The sequence below is a fragment of the Bison bison genome, unplaced genomic scaffold (genome assembly GCF_000754665.1).
Source record: "Bison bison bison isolate TAMUID 2011002044 unplaced genomic scaffold, Bison_UMD1.0 scf7180017864163, whole genome shotgun sequence".
NCBI classification, from domain to species: Eukaryota; Metazoa; Chordata; class Mammalia; order Artiodactyla; family Bovidae; genus Bison; species Bison bison.
In genome coordinates this window covers 2411505-2429852 of record NW_011494735.1, presented here as the reverse complement: position 1 = coordinate 2429852, position 18348 = coordinate 2411505, and the positions used below count along the sequence as shown (strand labels likewise).

Below are 18348 nucleotides of genomic sequence, written 5' to 3'. Positions count from 1 at the left end.
TTTTTTTTTTTTTTTTTTGGATTTATTTCTTTAATTTTTAAAAGAAAATCCATCCTGAACCCTCCTCCCTCCTCCCTCCCCATACCATCCCTCTGGGTCGTCCCAGTGCACCAGTCCCAAGCATCCAGCATCGTGCATTGAACCTGGACTGGCATCTCGTTTCATACATGACATTTCACATGTTTCAATGCCATTCTCCCAAATCTTGCCACCCTCTCCCTCTCCCACAGAGTCCATAAGCCTGTTCTATACATCAGTGTCTCTTTTGCTGTCTCATATACAGGGTTATCGTTACCATCTTTCTAAATTCCATATATATGCGTTAGTATACTGTATTGGTGTTTGTCCTTCTGGCTTACTTCACTCTGCATAATAGGCTCCAGTTTCATCCACCTCATTAGAACTGATTCAAATGTATTCTTTTTAATGGCTGAGTAATACTCCATTGTGTATATGTACCACAGCTTTCTTATCCATTCATCCGCTGATGGACATCTAGGTTGCTTCCATGTCCTGGCTATTATAAACAGTGCTGCGATGAACATTGGGGTGCACGTGTCTCTTTCCCTTCTGGTTTCCTCAGTGTGTATGCCCAGCAGTGGGATTGCTGGATCAAGCTCTGGTTCAAAGTCCTCCTATACCATTCATGAGCTTATGTTCTTGGTGGTGAACCTCGCCGCATATTTTACAATCATCTCTTTACTTCATCTCTGGTTAGAGGTCACTTTTTAAATCTATATCTATGCAGTATGTGTAAAAGCTGATTTCTACACCTTTAATTAGGGGAAGCAGAACCTGGAGAATATACAATAGTCCTAAGAACTGTTTAAATATTCAACAGAGAGAGCTGGTCTGTCTGACAAAATGTGAAAAGAACTGGAGAGGTTGGTACTTGGCCTATAGAGCAGTTGTCATGGAATTAAGCTCTACAGAAGTGTTTCCCAACACTTCCCAGCAGGAATTTTGCCCTCCTGGGAGATTTGGCCACATCTGGAAATGTCTTTTGGTCATGGTACTGGCCTTCCCAGATGATGCTAGTGGTAAAAAACCTGTCTGCCAATGCAGGAGACATGAGACACGGGTTCAATCCTTGGTTAGAAAGATCCCCTGGAGGAGGGCATGGCAACCCACTCCATATTCTTGCCTGGAGAATCCCATGGGCAGAGGAGCCAGGTGGGCTGCAGTCAAGGGGGTTGCAAAAAGTCAGACACAACTGAAGCAACTTAGCATGCACACACATACAGCGTGCACTAGGGTGTGTGCAGGGGGACACTGGCCTCCAGGGCAGAGGCTGGAGAGAATGCTAAGTACCCTGCAATGGACAGGACAACCCCCATTCCTGATAGAATTATCCAGGCCAACATGTTAGCAGTGCTGCTGTCGAGAAACTGGTATAAAGGACCTTAAAAATCACCTGGTATAGTCAGTCACTTCACATTTAAATCCGTGGTTGAGTGACTTATGGCAAGTTAGAAATGAAGTTTAGAATCCAGGCTTCCTGACGTATTCCTATAATCATTCTCCACTACAGTGTCTTTTAAATCCCCACAGATCTTCTTCCCCATCTTTTTCCCAAAGCCTCTGAAAAAGTGTTGTCAGAAATTTTTCTCTGTGCAGATCGAGATCTGGAATATACCATATGTATGTTTCTCTATATGAATGGACTTTGTTTCCAAACTGTACCTAAAAGCTTGCTGTTGGAGTGGCAAGTCAATATAACTTTCCCTTTAAGAACTTTCTGTTTAAATCTTGGGATTATCAACACACTCAGTTGATCATTTGAAAAAAGAAAGAGAATGGAATATTGAATGAAAGAATCTGTAAAAATCAAAACTATTGCAGGAGCAAAAAAATAACAGGAGGAAGAGAACCAGAGAAACCAGAGAAACAAATGAGAGGAAGCTTAAAATAATCCTATAAAGTTATTTTGCAGCTTATAATTTTCATTTTAAAAATCTTATTCAGTTGTACAGCTTAAACTTATGCAGTGTCAGACATCAAATACATTTCAATAAAACTCATAGGTGACTAACACAAAAAACATCTGTTTGGATTAAAATATGTTCAGATCTCAAGAGGATGCCACCAACTAACAGTCATAGCACTTCTCCTTTGCAGTAGTTTACAGTTAGTTCTGAAACAGTTCATTCATTTCTTTTAGTTGAATAAAATGTGAATCGCTTGTTACTACATTGCAGGAACAACACTGTGGGGGCAAAGATAGCACACAGTCCTCGCTTCTGGGGATTCACAGGCTTCCAGAAGAGACAGATGTGTAAAAATGATGTCCAGTACAAGGCACTAGGTGTAAAATAGAGCTGTGTCGACAGCAGGTATGGTAGTACACATTTATTACGTCTGCCTGAGTTGAATGTCTCTAATTAACACAGACATTGTCATTGATTTCTAGACTCCTTCGTGGCCAGAAATAGATGTTCACAAGACAGAGTGACAGGATTTGAAGAAACTACAGTGTGATCCCTTTACATATAAAATCACGGGAAAGAACCCAGACTTTTAATCCAGATAGACTTGGATTTGAATTCCCACCTCTGCTCTCAGACACCCACATACTGCTTGTTCTTGGTCAAGTCACTTATCTTCTCTGATCTTGGTTTCCTTGTCAGTAAAATTAGGAAACTAAAATACATTGTGTTTATATACAAAGTCTATAATTAATAAATTATTGTACTGTATACTTAAAATTTGCTAAGAGGACAGATACTGCGTTAAGTGTGCTTATCACAGCACAAATCATAATAAAGAGGAAAAGAGAAACTACTGGAGCTGATAGATATATTTATGACATAGATTATGGTGATGGTTTCATGGGTGTATGCTTGTCTCCAAACTCGTCAAATTGTTTACATTAAACATGTACAGATTTTTGTATGTCAATGAAGTGTGTTAAAAATATATTGTTTAGTACCAGGCAGTACATTTAGTACTGCCTGGAAGAAACTAGTTATTATAGTTGTTATATTATTTTTGTTATTATTGAGAGGGTTGTATTTTGAGCTGAATGGTTTCTATTAATACAGAAAAAAACAGAAAATTAGTTTGAGAGATATGTCTACTTTGGAAAATGGTTCTGTAACCAAAGCATTCCAGCTCGGAATCTAGTCCCATTTCCTGAACCACTAGGAATTACCTATAACATATTAGAAAAGTGTGGCTGTATATGTTCACCTTTGACATGAATTTTCCTTGTGATGTTCAGGCTACATTAGGTAGTCCAATAGAGAGTTTGCTTTGTCCACTACCAAGACCATGACTAGACAAACATTTTGAATGACATATTGATGGCTCTTCCACGGGCAGAGATTTTATTGACCCAAACATCTACTTTTTATGTGTTTTCTAAAACTGCTTTCCAGGACTTCCCTGGTGGTGCAGTGGACAGGAATCCACCTGCCAACACAGGGGACGTGGGTTCAGTCTCTGGTCCAGGAAGATCCCACATGCTGCAGAGCAGAGCAGCTAAGTCTGTGCACCACCGCTGCTGAGCATATGTGCTGCAACTACTGAGGCCGGAGCACCTGGAACCTGTGTTCTGCAGCAAGAGGAGCCATGGAAGGAGAAGCCCGTGCACCAGCATGCAGAGCAGCCCTAGCTCGCCACAACTAGAGAAAGCCTTCATGTGGCAAGGAAGATCCAGCACAGCCAAAAACAAATAAAATCAAATTGCTTTCCAGTAGCAATCTGGTCTGTAGACAACTCTACCTAATTCCATAAATACTTCTGCACTTGTTAATAAACTTCTAAGTGCACTGGAGATGTAATGCAGGTGATAAACCACATTCTTTCTATTATTTATTCCAGTTTTAATTCTTCTCAGTAATATATTCCTCCACCTAAAACAGACTGAATGGACTGGAAGTTGCCCACACGTTTTTCCCTGGAAAATTGTATTTGTCTATTTGCTGCGCCACCCACTCTGCGTTCACATTTGAGAGGTGCTAAATAAGTCACACATTTGAAAATGTCATGCGTGTCTAATTTTATGCCTGGCAACACACTTTTTTTTTTTTTAAATTTTAAGGAAAGTAAACAATATGCCATATTTCAAAAATTTTGCCAAGCCTTATGTTATTGTTACAGAGCATGTAATCCTCCGTGACAGTAATTTACCTATATAATTTCATAATAAAACCACATGCTTTTCATTTCTATGATATGAGGAAGGCTTGGACACAAATAATGGCATTTGATCTTTCATAAATATAATTAATGCCAGAGGGAAATTTCTGAGTTATATCTTTTCCTTTGCCATGCAATCAACAAAATTATGGGAAACAGAAACCAGAATATATTTGTTTGAAAGTCACAAGAGTGAGAGTGTAACTATTACAGAGAGATCCGAGGAAAAAACTTACTTTAAATCAAGATCATTATCAAAAACACTTGAACATGTACAAAGATAAGCTTATTTTAGAGAATCACATTTGACCAGTCCTCCATGTGAACTTGTCAGTGGTTAAGTTGTATCAGATAAACTTAACTTCATCGTATTCCTGTGTAACAGGTAGTAGTTATTTTTCTATCAATATTAATTCCTTTCTATACTGCTGATTCCCCTTCTATTTTTTAAATTGACCCTTTCACAGTAAAATGGAAGATCCTGTTTGAAACATATCATTCTACTACTTTCTTTCATTTATTCAAAATCTATTGGGATACAAATCAAAAGTGTTTCTTCTGTCTCACTACTCCCCATCTTGAATGGATTCCTCTCCCAGGAAATGGAAACACAACCATCCGGATTATCAGTCAAATAACCTGAGAGTCATCCTTCGTTTTTCTCTTTCTTCCTCCCAGAGAATCAGCACACAGCAAGTCTTTTCAATTCCACTACAAATAAATCCCAATCCTTCACTCCTCTCCATCTCTGCCCCCACCCCCTAACTCAGGGCCACCATCATATTTCTCATCAGGCTAATCCAATAGCTGCTCCAACACTTCACCCCAAGTTCTATCCCCAACTGCTCTCCACCAGCAGAGACTCTGATCTTTTAAATTCACAAATCAGATCACATCAGAGCTCTGCCTGAAACAACTTCTGCCCTTCTCCTGGAAGCCAGAGAGGACTCCTGCCTCAGCGTCAGCTGCTCCATTCCATCCTCCACCTGTCACATCCTTTGCCAGGGAGGCCCTGTCCCTACTTTTACAGATACCTCAGTTGTCTTTGATTGCTCTGCTCCACTCATTCACTATTATCTCACCATAAACTCTTCATGGCACTTAATGCTTTTGATTCTTTACAAAATAAGCAAACTTTGTTTTTAAGAAGTGGTGTTAGGTTTATTAGAAATTGAGCAGAGAGCAGAGCTCTCATATTGCCCCCTCCCCCACCTCCCTCAACAACTTCCCTTATTACTAACATCTTGCATTCGTGTGGCATACTTGTTACTAATTAACTCAACATTGCTATGTTATCATTAACTGAAGTCTAGAACGTAGATTAGGGCTCACTCACTCTTGATGCTGTACGTTCCATGGGTTTTGACAAATCCATAATGTCATGTATGCATTACTGTAAAAGTATCGCACAGAAAAGTTTCATTACCCTAAAAGTCTGAACTACTCATCTCTCCCCCACAACTTCTGACCACCACTGATCTTTTTACTGTCTCTATAGTTTTGCCTCTGCCAGAATGTCATATACTAGGAATCATAGAATATGAACACTATTTAATTTTTTAAAACAGTAAATTATTGTCTCTGTCTTCTTCTGGAGAATAGGCACCATGAGCACAGGGACCTTATCTGTTTTGTTCCTTCCTTTGCCCAAAGGTCCAACAGGCTCACAGTGAACCCACTGCAGGAATTTCTGGATTAAATGAATTGATGAATCTACCTGCCAGCCCTGAAGGGAGCAATCGCCTACACACTTTTGAAACATTTCATTCTCGGTTTCTTCCAGCAACATTGGAGCAGACTTAGATTTTTGGATTTTACATGGATGCTTTGCAGCTTTTGGGAAAAGAGGGGTCAGTTGTTCCCTGGCTCCAGGTAGTTTAATGTGTGGTGACTACAGGTTCTATTGCTACTGGAGACCAATATGTAGGGTGGGAATTTATCCAATCATGTTGGATACGTGGGGATCCACTCTGAGCTATAGATATAGAATTTGGAGCATATCTAACAAGTTAATAGCAACCTCTGCTCTGACTCCCTCAGCCTTCTAGTGCTCACGAGCTGCTAAGGAATCTGCTTTCCCACTTTCTTCCTTTCATCCTTGCCTTTGCTCTTCTGGATCTTGTATTTACTTGCTGTACAAGGCGGCTTCCCAGACGGCACAGTGGTAAAGAATCTGCTTGCCAGTGCAGGAGATGCAGGTTCGATCCCAGGATAGGGAAGATCCTGGAGAAGGAAATGGCAACCCACTCCAGTATTCTTGCCTTAAAAATCCCATGGACAGAAGAACCTGATGGGCGACAGTCCGAAATGAAGTGAAATGAAGTGAGTCACTCAGTTGTGTCCAACTCTTTGTGACCCCAAGGACTATACAGTCCACAGAATTCTCCAGGCCAGAATACGGGAGTGGGTAGCCTTTCCCTTCTCCAGAGGATCTTCCCAACCCAGGAATCGAACCCAGGTCTCCTGCATTGCAGGTAGATTCTTTACCAGCTGAAACACAAGGGAAGCCCAGAATACTGGAGTGGGTAGCCTATCCCTTCTCGAGGGGTTCTTCCTGACCCAGGAATTTAACTGAGGTCTCCTACATTGCAGGTGGATTCTTTACCAACTGATCTATCAGGGCTACAGTCCATGGGGTCACAAAGAGTCAGACATGATACAATCTCCACTTGAATCTCTCTGTATCCCTTTCTATTTTCCTCTTCCTTCCAATGTTCCAAGCAGAAAAACACTGTAATTGTGACTTATAAGATAGAGGACAACACTTGAGATTCCCTCTATTACAAAAAGAAAAAAAGAACCACATATTTTAAAACTCAATTAACCATAACAAGAACCATATCATATACTACCTAAAAAATGTCCAGAGGTGTCTGTCAAAATTTCCATAAAACCTCCAAATTTCATTAAATTTTTTTACCCATAACCTCCACTATTTAGCTATAAAAATCTGCATTCTCACTCTTAAATTATTCTTTTGTTGATCATGTCACAATTTTTAGAAGTTTTCTTTCTGACTGCCTGACCCATAGAAGATGCCGCTGAATTCATGATGATGGGAACTCTAGGGTGACTGGAAACTTGCTACTTTCTAAAGCTTAGATTCTAGGAAATATGCCAATCTTTAGCCTATTTAAGGCCTTAATGTTTTATATCCTTGAAGTTGAGACCCACTCAGCCTCTATCTTTCCAAACTGAGCCTTAATCTTTCTAATATAAACCCCTTCCCAGGACAAGGAGCACAAATAAACAAAACCCATTAAGACACTCAGCAACACTGTTGACTGCCGCAAGCATAATTGGAGTGATGTCTTTTGCAGGGGGCATTTAAAAACTAAGGAGGGAATGCTTTTAGAAATGTGCAAAATTAAGAATAATGTAGCACATAGGAAAAAATATATTAAAACCCATTTATAAACTTCAAATATTTTAAGTTATATCACAGAATTTTCAAAAGAACAGAATATTTTATCATTATGTCAGAAAGGTAACTGTTAATTCATTCAACACCAAGAAGCACTGCCTGTTTTAGTGTGTTTAAGTTTATTTGGAGTTCTATTTTAAAAATTTTGAAATATACTCTTAAAGGCTTCATATCTATAACTTGTCATTTACAGAGCTATTTGCAGTGTATGCTTTTATACTTTACATTATTCTTTCATCTAAGAATTAGTTGATTATGGATTGTTTAGCCTTGTAGCCTATAATCATCTTTTCATGACTGGAATTTCATCAAGTGCTTTCAAGGTGCATTAAAAATAAGAAAACCTTAATTTTTCTCATTAAGAAGTAAATTTACCCCTAAGACATATTTCTTTAAAAATTTTTCCCAAGTTGCATAAAGATGATGTAAAAGAAGAAATAAAGCAAGCCCAAAGTGCACCCATGAGATTTAAATGACTTTGAGGGTTTCAGTGACCTCGGCAAATCAGTTTCTGAAACTTCATTCTCAGGGTTGATCAAGTTACTAAAAGCCTCAGTGCAATTATAGCCTTATTCTGCAGGTCAGAATCCATAATTCCATAGGTTTTCCTTTAGCTCTCACTCTGCTGTTAGATGTGAAATATTTGCAACCTAGCAGGATCAGAGCCTTGCTTCTATTCCCAGTCTTTCCAACATTCTTTTTAATGGCAGTGTATCCAGTAATATCAAATGGTGGGCTCAGTAAAAGATGAAATATATAAAGAAACAAACTTACCATCAAACACGTTACTATAATAACAAAGATGCTGAGAAAAATGACAACAGCATAAAATCCTTCTTTGCTCCAGATTTTGTCCGCTTCATGCTGCCCTTGTAAAACGTTTTTCTTTGAAAGCAAAACAGAAAGTCCGACGTTAAATGAGAGCTTGAAGAGACTGGCGTTCTTATCAGACACTAAACATATTTTTAGCTTGATTCCATCCAGTGTAGTAGAACACACCTACATCCCCCGCTGCCAGAGCTGCTTCTCAAACTGATCTGAGACATCAGATTGCTGTTCTCATACATTAAGACTATTTTATCTCCTGTATAGGAGCAAGCATGCCCAGCATGGCATACTGGGCCCCAGCCTTTGTTAATGTCCCTCGCGCTCTCTCTCAGAAACTACCTGGTTCATAGGTGAGAGAGTTCTGCTCTTTTCTGTGTTGAGGAAATTGTTTCTGAAGCTTTCCTTACTCTGTTTTCAGACTCCTCCCACAACACCAACACCCTGATTTATGTGCTGTAATACTGCTCTCAACTTTGAAACAAAAGTGAAACAGGTGCAGTCTCATGATGCATTAATAAACAGAGCAACAATGTCGAGATCATTTCCTTCCTTTTTTTATGAAATCTTTTTTTAAAAATCCAGTCTATTTTGTCAAAATCTGATGAATGTACCACTTTAGCCATATAAATTGTTAGGACTTTATATTTTACTGAAATCAACAGGGAGCATCAAAATATCTAAAATTATTTGGTAGGTAATAAAAGGAAAATAGTTTTATTTGTTTGTTTGTTTATTAACTTAGCTTACTATTTGAGGGGTGAAAGGGTAGAGAAATAGCATGAATAAAATGTCAATGAGTGATTTAGTTTAATGTTACCTATTCTTTTAAAAAATGCATCTACTAATATCACATCTTATAATGCAATGGAGTTTTATAATTTATATAAATTATAATTTTATACAAGTTTTATAATTCAGTGAAATTTACAGATTTAGGTTAAAGAAAATTTAGCTGGAAACCAAATGGTCCACAAATAGGAAAAACATATAAAGCTAAATCAAGTTGAATGCTCCCACTCATCTAAAATTACATTTTGTTGAAGTCTGATTTTTCTTCCCTTTAGTTGAACTGTCTCCAGTGATTAAGAAAGCCCTAAACAATAGGATAGTGAATGATTAAAAACCACAAAGAGAGTGGCTCTGGAGAATGAGAGGTCATCTTGAGCATTCCAGAGGCAGATGAATTCCCAACTTAATGCAACCACTGTGATGACTTCAGCCTATACTATGTGGAAAAGAAGAGCCACCCAGCTGATCCTAGTCAACCTATAGAATCCTGAGAAAGAAATAGTAATTGTCTCAAAAAAAAAAGTCTTCAGCAAAACCTGTTCTTATAGGTGTCTGAATTTTGAAATCATTGTTAATTATTTTTCAAGACTTAAAAAATGCATTCCACATTTGTAAATTAGACAAAAAGAAATATTTGCCTTTTGAAAAATATTTTATGAAAAACTTCTGTCCTGAAACTCAAGTGAGTCTTGGTGGCAAGTTGAACAAAACAGAACAGAAAGGATCTTTGAGTTCAGTTGTGGTGATAACTATGTGAGGAAGACTTCTATTGCTTGAAGTAGCTTACTTTCCCTTTCTTTTGCTTGTAAAATATACTTAAATTCAATGTAATACCTTGCCTTCTTTAAGACAGAGACAAATTTATAGATGCAAGAAATGATTAATGCATGTTTTTAAAATACATGAGTGGTAAGTTGATGGAGAATCTGAAAATGCTTATTTGTCAGATAAGTAGAAACTCATATGTCCTCCTAAAAAGGAAATCTTGGGTTCAAGTGACAACTTGTCTTAGCCAGACCATATTTTATTCCAATGTCTTTGTAAACATAGCTAGAAACTAATAGAAAAGAAAACTCTTGTAGAAATCAAGTATAAATATGGAAATAAGCTTTTTTTTTGGCAACTAAATAGCATCTATTGCTTGCTATAAAAGCAAAGCACTTAAGCCTTCAAGTAGGCAGCATAAACTTGTCAAATTTAAGTGTGAGGATTTGAGCTTTAGTTCATATAAAATTTGGATTAAAAAGGAGTGGTTAGGTGGGTGGAAAGAGATTTTGTGTTCCTAACCTGATTTGGTTCATTTTTTTCCTGCTATAGTTCAACACCTCCTGGAACATCAACATGTTCTTTTCTGCTTAAGACAAATCAATTATGATTTCTCTTTTAACCAAAGCAGTAATGATGGAGGAATGAACTTCCCACCTCCCATCCCCCTACCCCTAGTTAGAAAGACACATGTTTTGAACTCCTAGAACTTAGTCACTGCACTTTCTTGGTAAACAGATTTCCTTTGAGTCATGCTGGTCCTACTGAGCACTACTATATTTGTACAGAGATCTAAAAACCTTGATAAGGGCAGGGTAGTAAATGCAAAAGTTTGTAGTTAAGATCCCACAAATCATAAGATTGTAATTCACAAAATCTCCAGTCTAACCTTTGTATAAGGTTACTGTGATGCCTTTTACATTTTGACAGGGGACTGAGGGTTCAATGATTCAAAGGCTCCATGGCCAGGTCACACCAACATACTGTATTATCTTCACGTCTTATTTCACAACCATATCACTTTCCCTTTAACTCTGTGGCAGTGGAAGAAGCTGCTGGGTTTTGTTTGGTTTGATTATTTAAAAAGTGGGCGGTTTCCTATACTGACAGCAATGACTTCTCTACATCCTGTTTAATAATTTGATGCATTATAATTTCCTTTTTTAAAAAAAAAAAACAACCAATTCTGACCCCAAATACTGGGAAATATCTCCATTGCTAGGGGAGATAATACAGAGACTTTAAAAGCTATATCTTTTTAAAAAGGTGAAGCATACAGAGTAAGAATAAAATGGAAATGTTACAAATTAGCTGGTTAATTAATTGACTTAGGCAGATTAATGAGATGTATCATATAATACTTCATCACTTCCTGGCAAACAGATGGGGAAACAATGGAAACAGTGGCAGACTTTATTTTCTTGGGCTCCAAAATCACTGCGGATGGTGACTGCAGCCATGAAATTAAAAGATGCTTGCTCCTTGGAAGAAAAGTTATGACCAATCTAGACAGCGTATTAAAAAGCAGAGACATTACTTTGCCAACAAAGGTCCATCTAGTCAAAGCTATGGTTTTTCCAGTAGTAATGTATGGATGTGAGAGTTGGACCATAAAGAAAGCTGAGCGCTGAAGAATTGATGCTTTTGAATTGTGGTGTTGGAGAAGACTCTTGAGATTACCTTGGACTGCAAGGAGATCCAACCAGTCAATCCTAAAGGAAATCAGTCCTGAATATTCATTGGAAGGACTGATGCTAAAGCTGAAGCTGAATATTTTGGCCATCTGATGTGAAGAACTGACTCATTAGAAAAGACCCCAGTTGGGAAAGATTGAAGACAGGAGGAGAAGGGTATGACAGAGGATGAGATGGTTGGATGACATCACCAACTCGATGGACATGAGTTTGAACAAGCTCTGGGAGTTGGTGATGGACAGGGAAGCCTAGCATGCTGCAGTCCATGGGGTCACAAAGAGTCAGACATGACTGAGCGACTGAACTGAACTGATCATATAACAATATGGTTTTGTTAGATAAATGCCAAACTTCCACCATATCATGCACAAGGTAAACAATTTGGTATGCATGATCTGACCCATGTTAACACTGATTGTATTCCTTCTTGTCACTGTATGGCTAGGACTATATAACTGTTTAGACAACTGGCTAATGTTTAAAGGAACAATCACCAAACTCATGAATTAGGTTTTGTATTTATTTGGTATGATTTTTTCTCTTTGTAAACATTCCAAGAAGGTATCAGTCATTACCTTGACTTTTTATTTAAAGAAGGTAACATCCTCCTTTGAAATATAAGACATGTGAAACTAGGGTAATTTGCAATTGAATAACAACAAAATCTTAAATCATTTTTTTCACTATCAATGCAGAATGTACTGCTTCAATAGACAGTTAATTAATTTATAAACACATTTAAAAATAGAAACTAAAATAATGAATTTAATTTTATTTCCCTGAATTTAATTTTATTTAACTTATTAGGAAAGAGTAAGTCTGGTTTTCAATCTTTATGAACATCTTTAAACAATACTTGAGGTCCTACAATGTTATAAGTATCATATGAAAATATATAAAAGAAAAATGTCTTTGTCACTCAAGAAACTTAAATTCGAAATAAACACAGATGAATAAGTGAGAGGAATTCTATTTGATATTTGTCTATGTTTCCCAAGGGTCATTTCTGATTTAAATAAAATCAAACAAATAAATAAATGGCAACAACAAAAAAACACATCCTTCCCTGGAAGTAATTAATAAAAGTGTAAAAATGGATGCTTCAAGACAGCATTCATCATGTTCTGTAATCAATGCAAAGGATGAAAACCCCAAATACCAGTATTCCTTTTTTTTGTTCTGGTAGTAACCACGTTACCATAACAGGGCTATAATTTGGGGATTAGAAACGTGAAAGAATGGGTTGAGGCTTAAGCTGTTTATTACACTTGAACCACAACGATGAATAAAGAAGTGGGAAAATTCGCAGAATACCTATCAGCTTAAAGAACTATCAACAAATGCTCTTGCAGAGCCTCTTGGACTGTTTGTGTCTGAAGCTCCCAGCAAGGGCCTGTGAACACTGAAGATGGCTCTCTCCTGGCTGCAGTTAGAGCTTCTGGTCAGAGGGTATCATTGGGCCCATTCTAGAAGTGCCAGAAGAAAAGGCTGCAACAATCCCCCAGTCCTTGATGAAATGTTCCTTATATCCAATTAAAACACATCCTAGTCTCCTGTAATATAAAAATTCCCATATTCTAGATTTCCTAGATTGTTAGACTCCCACAATTCTTTCAGACAGTATCATATTTTGATCATCAAATACACTTTCATTATTCAAATGCAGTACAGGCTTGAGGTCTACTAACAGTTGACAGTTCTGTGACAGGCATTCAGGCTAGACTGCTTGCCTTCACCAGCCTGAGGTGTGTTGCACCTCAAATATTTGACTTTAACTAATTTTTGGTATGGTGAGCTTCCCTTGGTTCGGAAATCTAGATGACTCGCTAAGCTGCCATATTCCTAAAGCCTTCAGAATGTCATTTAAATGCAGAATAAAGCACCAAAAAGAAACACACTTATTCACTGAAAGCTTATGGGTGTGTGTGTGTGTGTGTGTGTGGGCGCGCGCGCGTGCTCAGTCGTGTCTGACTCTTTGCAACCCCATGGACTGTAGCCCGCCAGACTCCTCTGTCCACAGGATTCTCCAGGCAAGAACACTGGAGCAGGATGCCATGTCCTACTCTAGGGGATCTTTCCAACCCAGGATGGGTAGTGGTATAAATTAATCTAATGGTCTTTTTTAAATTTTAGAGATGAGTTGTTCAGAGCAAAATGTGTACAAGTCAGTCTGTGAGCGGCCTGGACTACGGGCATGGAGTTTGGTTTGATGTATAAAAGGGAGCCTCTTCAGGGTCACGTGCGAGGGCTGGGGAGGGGTCTGGGTGTTTGAGCTCATGTTGATTCCTTCTCCTGGTCTCTCTGAAGTATGAAGTGTCTTCTTCTTTCTAAAAACCCCCACAGCACAGTATGGTTATGTTTTTGTAGCCCTGTATTCTCCTTATCTGCTTGTCTCTTGTCAACCCGTTATGAATAGAACTCACCAAAAGCAAAAATCATATTTTATTTGTGTGTTTGTTTGCTTATGCATTTATTTTTCTGACTTTGGACACCACCTAGCCCAGTTCTTGGCTATTTTTACATCCACTGTACGCCAGGCCCTGAATGAAGGCACTGGATACACACAGAAGATGAAATGGCACATGCTCTCAAGGAACAACAGTGTAGAGATGGCCCTGCAGGCCAACAGGGGATACGTCTTGGTACTAAACGAAATGAGAACACAAAGCCAGCAGCTGTGCCTGTGGAGGCACAAGGGAAGGCTTCACCATACAGTAGACTGATCTTGAAACAAGAAATATGTGTAGACGTATCAACATGCACACAAGCCCATGGAGAGAAGAAATGGTGTGCGGTGTCCTGGTGCCTATTAAGTTTGGATTTGCTGAAGCGTAAACCAAAGAGAGTGTTGTTCAACAATAATAAAGCTCTGTACACAAAGAACCATATATCACAGTAAGAAATTCAGACTTGATCCCGCAGGATTTAGGAAGCCGACAGAGAATCAGGACATTAGGAGGGCATGGCCGGATTTGCTTTTAGGATGATTAGTCTGGTGGCAAGAAAGAAAACACTGTGTGTGTGTGTGTGTGTGTGTGTGTGTGTGTGTGTGTGTGTATGTGTTGGGGTTGGTGGTGGAGAGAGCAGGGAAGAAAACAACACTAAATGCAGGGAGACCAGCTGGAGGTTGTTGTTACAGTCATGGTTCAGTGATGAAATACATTTTCATTCTGCATTCAAATTATATTTGTTCAGTATCTACTGTGTGATGACTTCCATGTACTTTCTTACATTTAAAAATTTTACTCTTATTTCAAGTTTATAAGATGAGGACTATACCCAATTTTTTCTTTTCTGTTTTCTTTTGTTTCCTTTTCCTTTCTTCCTCCTCTCTCCTTTCTTTCTCTCTTTTTTCTTTCTCTATACTCATGTAGGATATGAAGAATCTGAGTCTCAGAGAGGCTGATGCTAGGTAAAGACAGACTGAATTTCACAGAGACTAAATTACCCAAGGTCACACACACACATTTTAAATGCTGGCTTTGGGATTCAAACTCAATCTTGTAACAAAGCTTTTTATACCACACCTGACATTTGGTATAATGAGAGGGGGTATGCTTCACTGCCAAGGGAGATAGACTAGGAATAAGATGTCTAGATGCTAAATACTGCTTAATACTTCACTTGCTTTGTCATCTTGATGAAATCACTTAATTTCTATGGGCCTTACTCTCTGTATCTTTGAAATGTCCACATGTGTTCTCTCAAGGTCTAATTCTATGATTCTGTGAATTTAATTATGTTTATTTGGGATGATGTTTATTCTAGCAAGTTTGTTAAGAGTGGGACACAGCAAGGTGAAATAAAAATGAGACTGGGTTTATTTAGGAATGAAAATGGTGGAGGTGGTAGGGGAAATCTGAAAAGTGCCAAATTTAGAAAACACTGTAAAGGAAATATTCGTAGTTCAAAAGACTGGGTTTCTCACCAATTGAAAAACCACATTTCATATTAATTTCAAGGTAGGCTTCCCTGATAGTTGGTAAAAAATCCGCCTGCAATGCAGGAGACCCCGGTTCAATTCCTGGGTTTGGAAGATCCACTGGAGAAGGGATAGGCCACCCACTCCAGTATTCCTGGGCTTCCCTTGTGACTCAGCTGGTAAAGAATCTGCCTGCAATGCGGGAGACCTGAAGGGAAAGGCTGCCCACTCCAGTATTCCAGCCTAGAGAATTCCATGGACTATACAGTCCATGGGGTTGCAAAGAGTTGGACACGACTGAATGACTTTCACTTCACTTTCACATACATGTGGGCTTCCCTGGTAGTTCAGTAGTTAAGAATCTGACTGCCAGTGTAAGGCACAAAGGTTTGACCCCTGGTCTGAGAAGATCCGTATACTTTGGGGCAACTAAGCCTGTGCATGGCAACTACCGAGCCTGCGCTCTAGAGCCCATAAGCCACAGCTGCTGAAGCCCATGTACGTAGAGCCTGTGTTCCCCAAAAAGAGAAGCCACCGCAATGACAGGTCCAGGCATTGCAACTAGAGAAAGCCCATGTCCAGTAACAAAGACCCAGCACAGCCTAAAATAAATAAATTTATTTTATTTAGAATTCCAAGGGGTTGCAAAGAGTCAGACACAACTGAGTGACTTCCACTTAATAGTGGGGAAAATTGACCATTTGATGGCAAAAACAATGAGAAGCAAAACTGTCGAGGAGGAAAGATATCAGGGTGTTTTTTGGAACAGCTCAGTAATAAGCAATCAATTGACAAATATATCTAAATGACTTTTCTTCTGGACATTTTGTTGAATAAGTCAAAATAAATTATAAGGCCATAAAGACTGGAGAAGAAAGTGTCAAAAAGTGAAACTTTGATATGAAAATGAACTTCCTTAAGGAATAAAAATACACAGAGCGAAGAGAATTTTGACCCTCAGGGAGATTTTTATATTATCAGTTAACACACAATCAACAGCTTTCATCTCAAAGTCTCCTAGAATTGGGTTGTGTCACACTAACTGTGCAAATTTTAAATGAAATATTCCACGCAACAACCTACCTCAGGGGAGACGTCTGTAATTCCAAACTGGGATAAACTCTGATGCAAAACATTGATATTGAGTGAACGCAGCACTTCTTCAGATGGCAGAGCATCAGAAAATCCTGCTTTCCGATTTATGGGAGACACAAATAGTTCAACACTGTTCTTCTTTTCCTAGTAAAAGCAGATTATTTGTATATGTTAGTAGACATGTGAAGCAAATTTGGAAAATATTTTTTGCTTTTCCTCTAGAAATATTAAAGAAAACCAGAACCTTAGAGTCCTAAATGGTATCTTGGAGATCACTTTTATTAAGTATTCTCTTGTACACTTAAAATTACCAGCCCAAAGTCCCAAATCTTCAAATGGCCTTCTTTCAATGAGTTAACATGTCTAGTTTTCTAATTTTATATTTCACTCGATACTATAATTTTTGAGATACATTGTTCAGATGTTTCCTGAGAAATTGTGTTTAAAGAAGTATTTTAAAATTGAATGAACTAAGCAAAATCTGATTTAACAGTACAATTATTTGACATCATCACCCCATCTTATAACTTGCATTAATGTGAAGACTGAACTAACTAAGGAAGGTGATGCTGTCTTTGAACTTACTTCCCTGATCCTGTTTTTCACCTTAAATATGTCACACTCTAAAGATCTATTGTTCGGTAGAAATGCATGTGTTATGCAATGATATCATGTTACTTTCCTATTAGTCTGACCTCATTTGCTGAGGCAGGGTGAGAGGACTTCTTACCATAAATGGCTGATGTGCCACACACCCATAAAAAACAAACGCTACACAAAATGATGCTGTCACTGATAGATTCTCTTTCACAACTTACACAAAACACTTACAAAGAAAATTGTGGTTAGCTTTTCTTTTCAGTACACAGGGTTTTATCTTGCTAGAAAACTTTCTTTTTTTTAAAGAATATTTTCTTTGAATGCAATTTATCAGATGTTCAGTCAGGTATAAAATGGAGGACAGCTAGCAATCCAGGAAAAAATGTTTCTGTGTTTGCAGAAACAACAGAAAACAACTGGATATCACATAATGCTGATGTGAAAGATGTGGATAATAATTCAAATAGTTTATGATCTAATAGCAACGACAGTAGGGAGAGACCCTTGTTTTGTACTTGTCATGTTCCCCTGTGCCTTAAAGCTGTTACCTCCAGGACAGAGGTATTATGGTCATTTCATGTTGTAAATGAAAGAACCTAAGGAACCTGCCTTAGGTCATAGAGCTGGGACATGGCCAAACTGGAAATGAAATAGAATTCTGGGTCTATCTCCACAGCACTTGCTCTTAATCACTATACTGTGCTTCCTCAGGTGCCATCATAACTCAGTTCAGTTCAGTCGACCCCATGAATCGCAGCACTCCAGACCTCCCTGTCCATCACCAACTCCCGGAGATCACTCAGACTCACGTCCATCGAGTCAGTGATGCCATCCAGCCATCTCATCCTCTGTCGTCCCCTTCTCCTCCTGCCCCCAATCCCTCCCAGCATCAGAGTATTTTCCAATGAGTCAACTCTTCATATGAGGTGGCCAAAGTACTGGAGTTTCAGCTTTAGCATCATTCCTTCCAAAGACCACCCAGGGCTGATCTACTTCAGAATGGACTGGTTGGATCTCCTTGCAGTCCAAGGGACTCTCAAGAGTCTTCTCCAACACCACAGTTCAAAAGCATCAGGGGCGGCGGCTGGGAG

The 18348-nt window shown here is 38.6% G+C and overlaps 1 protein-coding gene across 2 annotated transcripts in view; it reads right to left on the bottom strand.

Annotated features, from left to right (window-relative positions):
• PTPRR (protein tyrosine phosphatase, receptor type, R) overlaps positions 1–18348 on the bottom strand; it is a 276685-nt gene that overhangs the window by 104402 nt on the left and 153935 nt on the right. Inside the window, exons 4-5 of one of the 2 annotated variants that reach the window (XM_010841511.1) lie at positions 16646–16801; positions 8339–8449 (exon numbers count right to left, since the gene is read on the bottom strand). In XM_010841511.1, coding sequence (XP_010839813.1) covers positions 8339–8449; positions 16646–16801 — 267 coding nt within the window. Of the gene's footprint in view, positions 1–8338; positions 8450–8731; positions 8821–16645; positions 16802–18348 lie in introns of those variants that run through there. The other variant, XM_010841512.1, reaches the window with a different exon arrangement.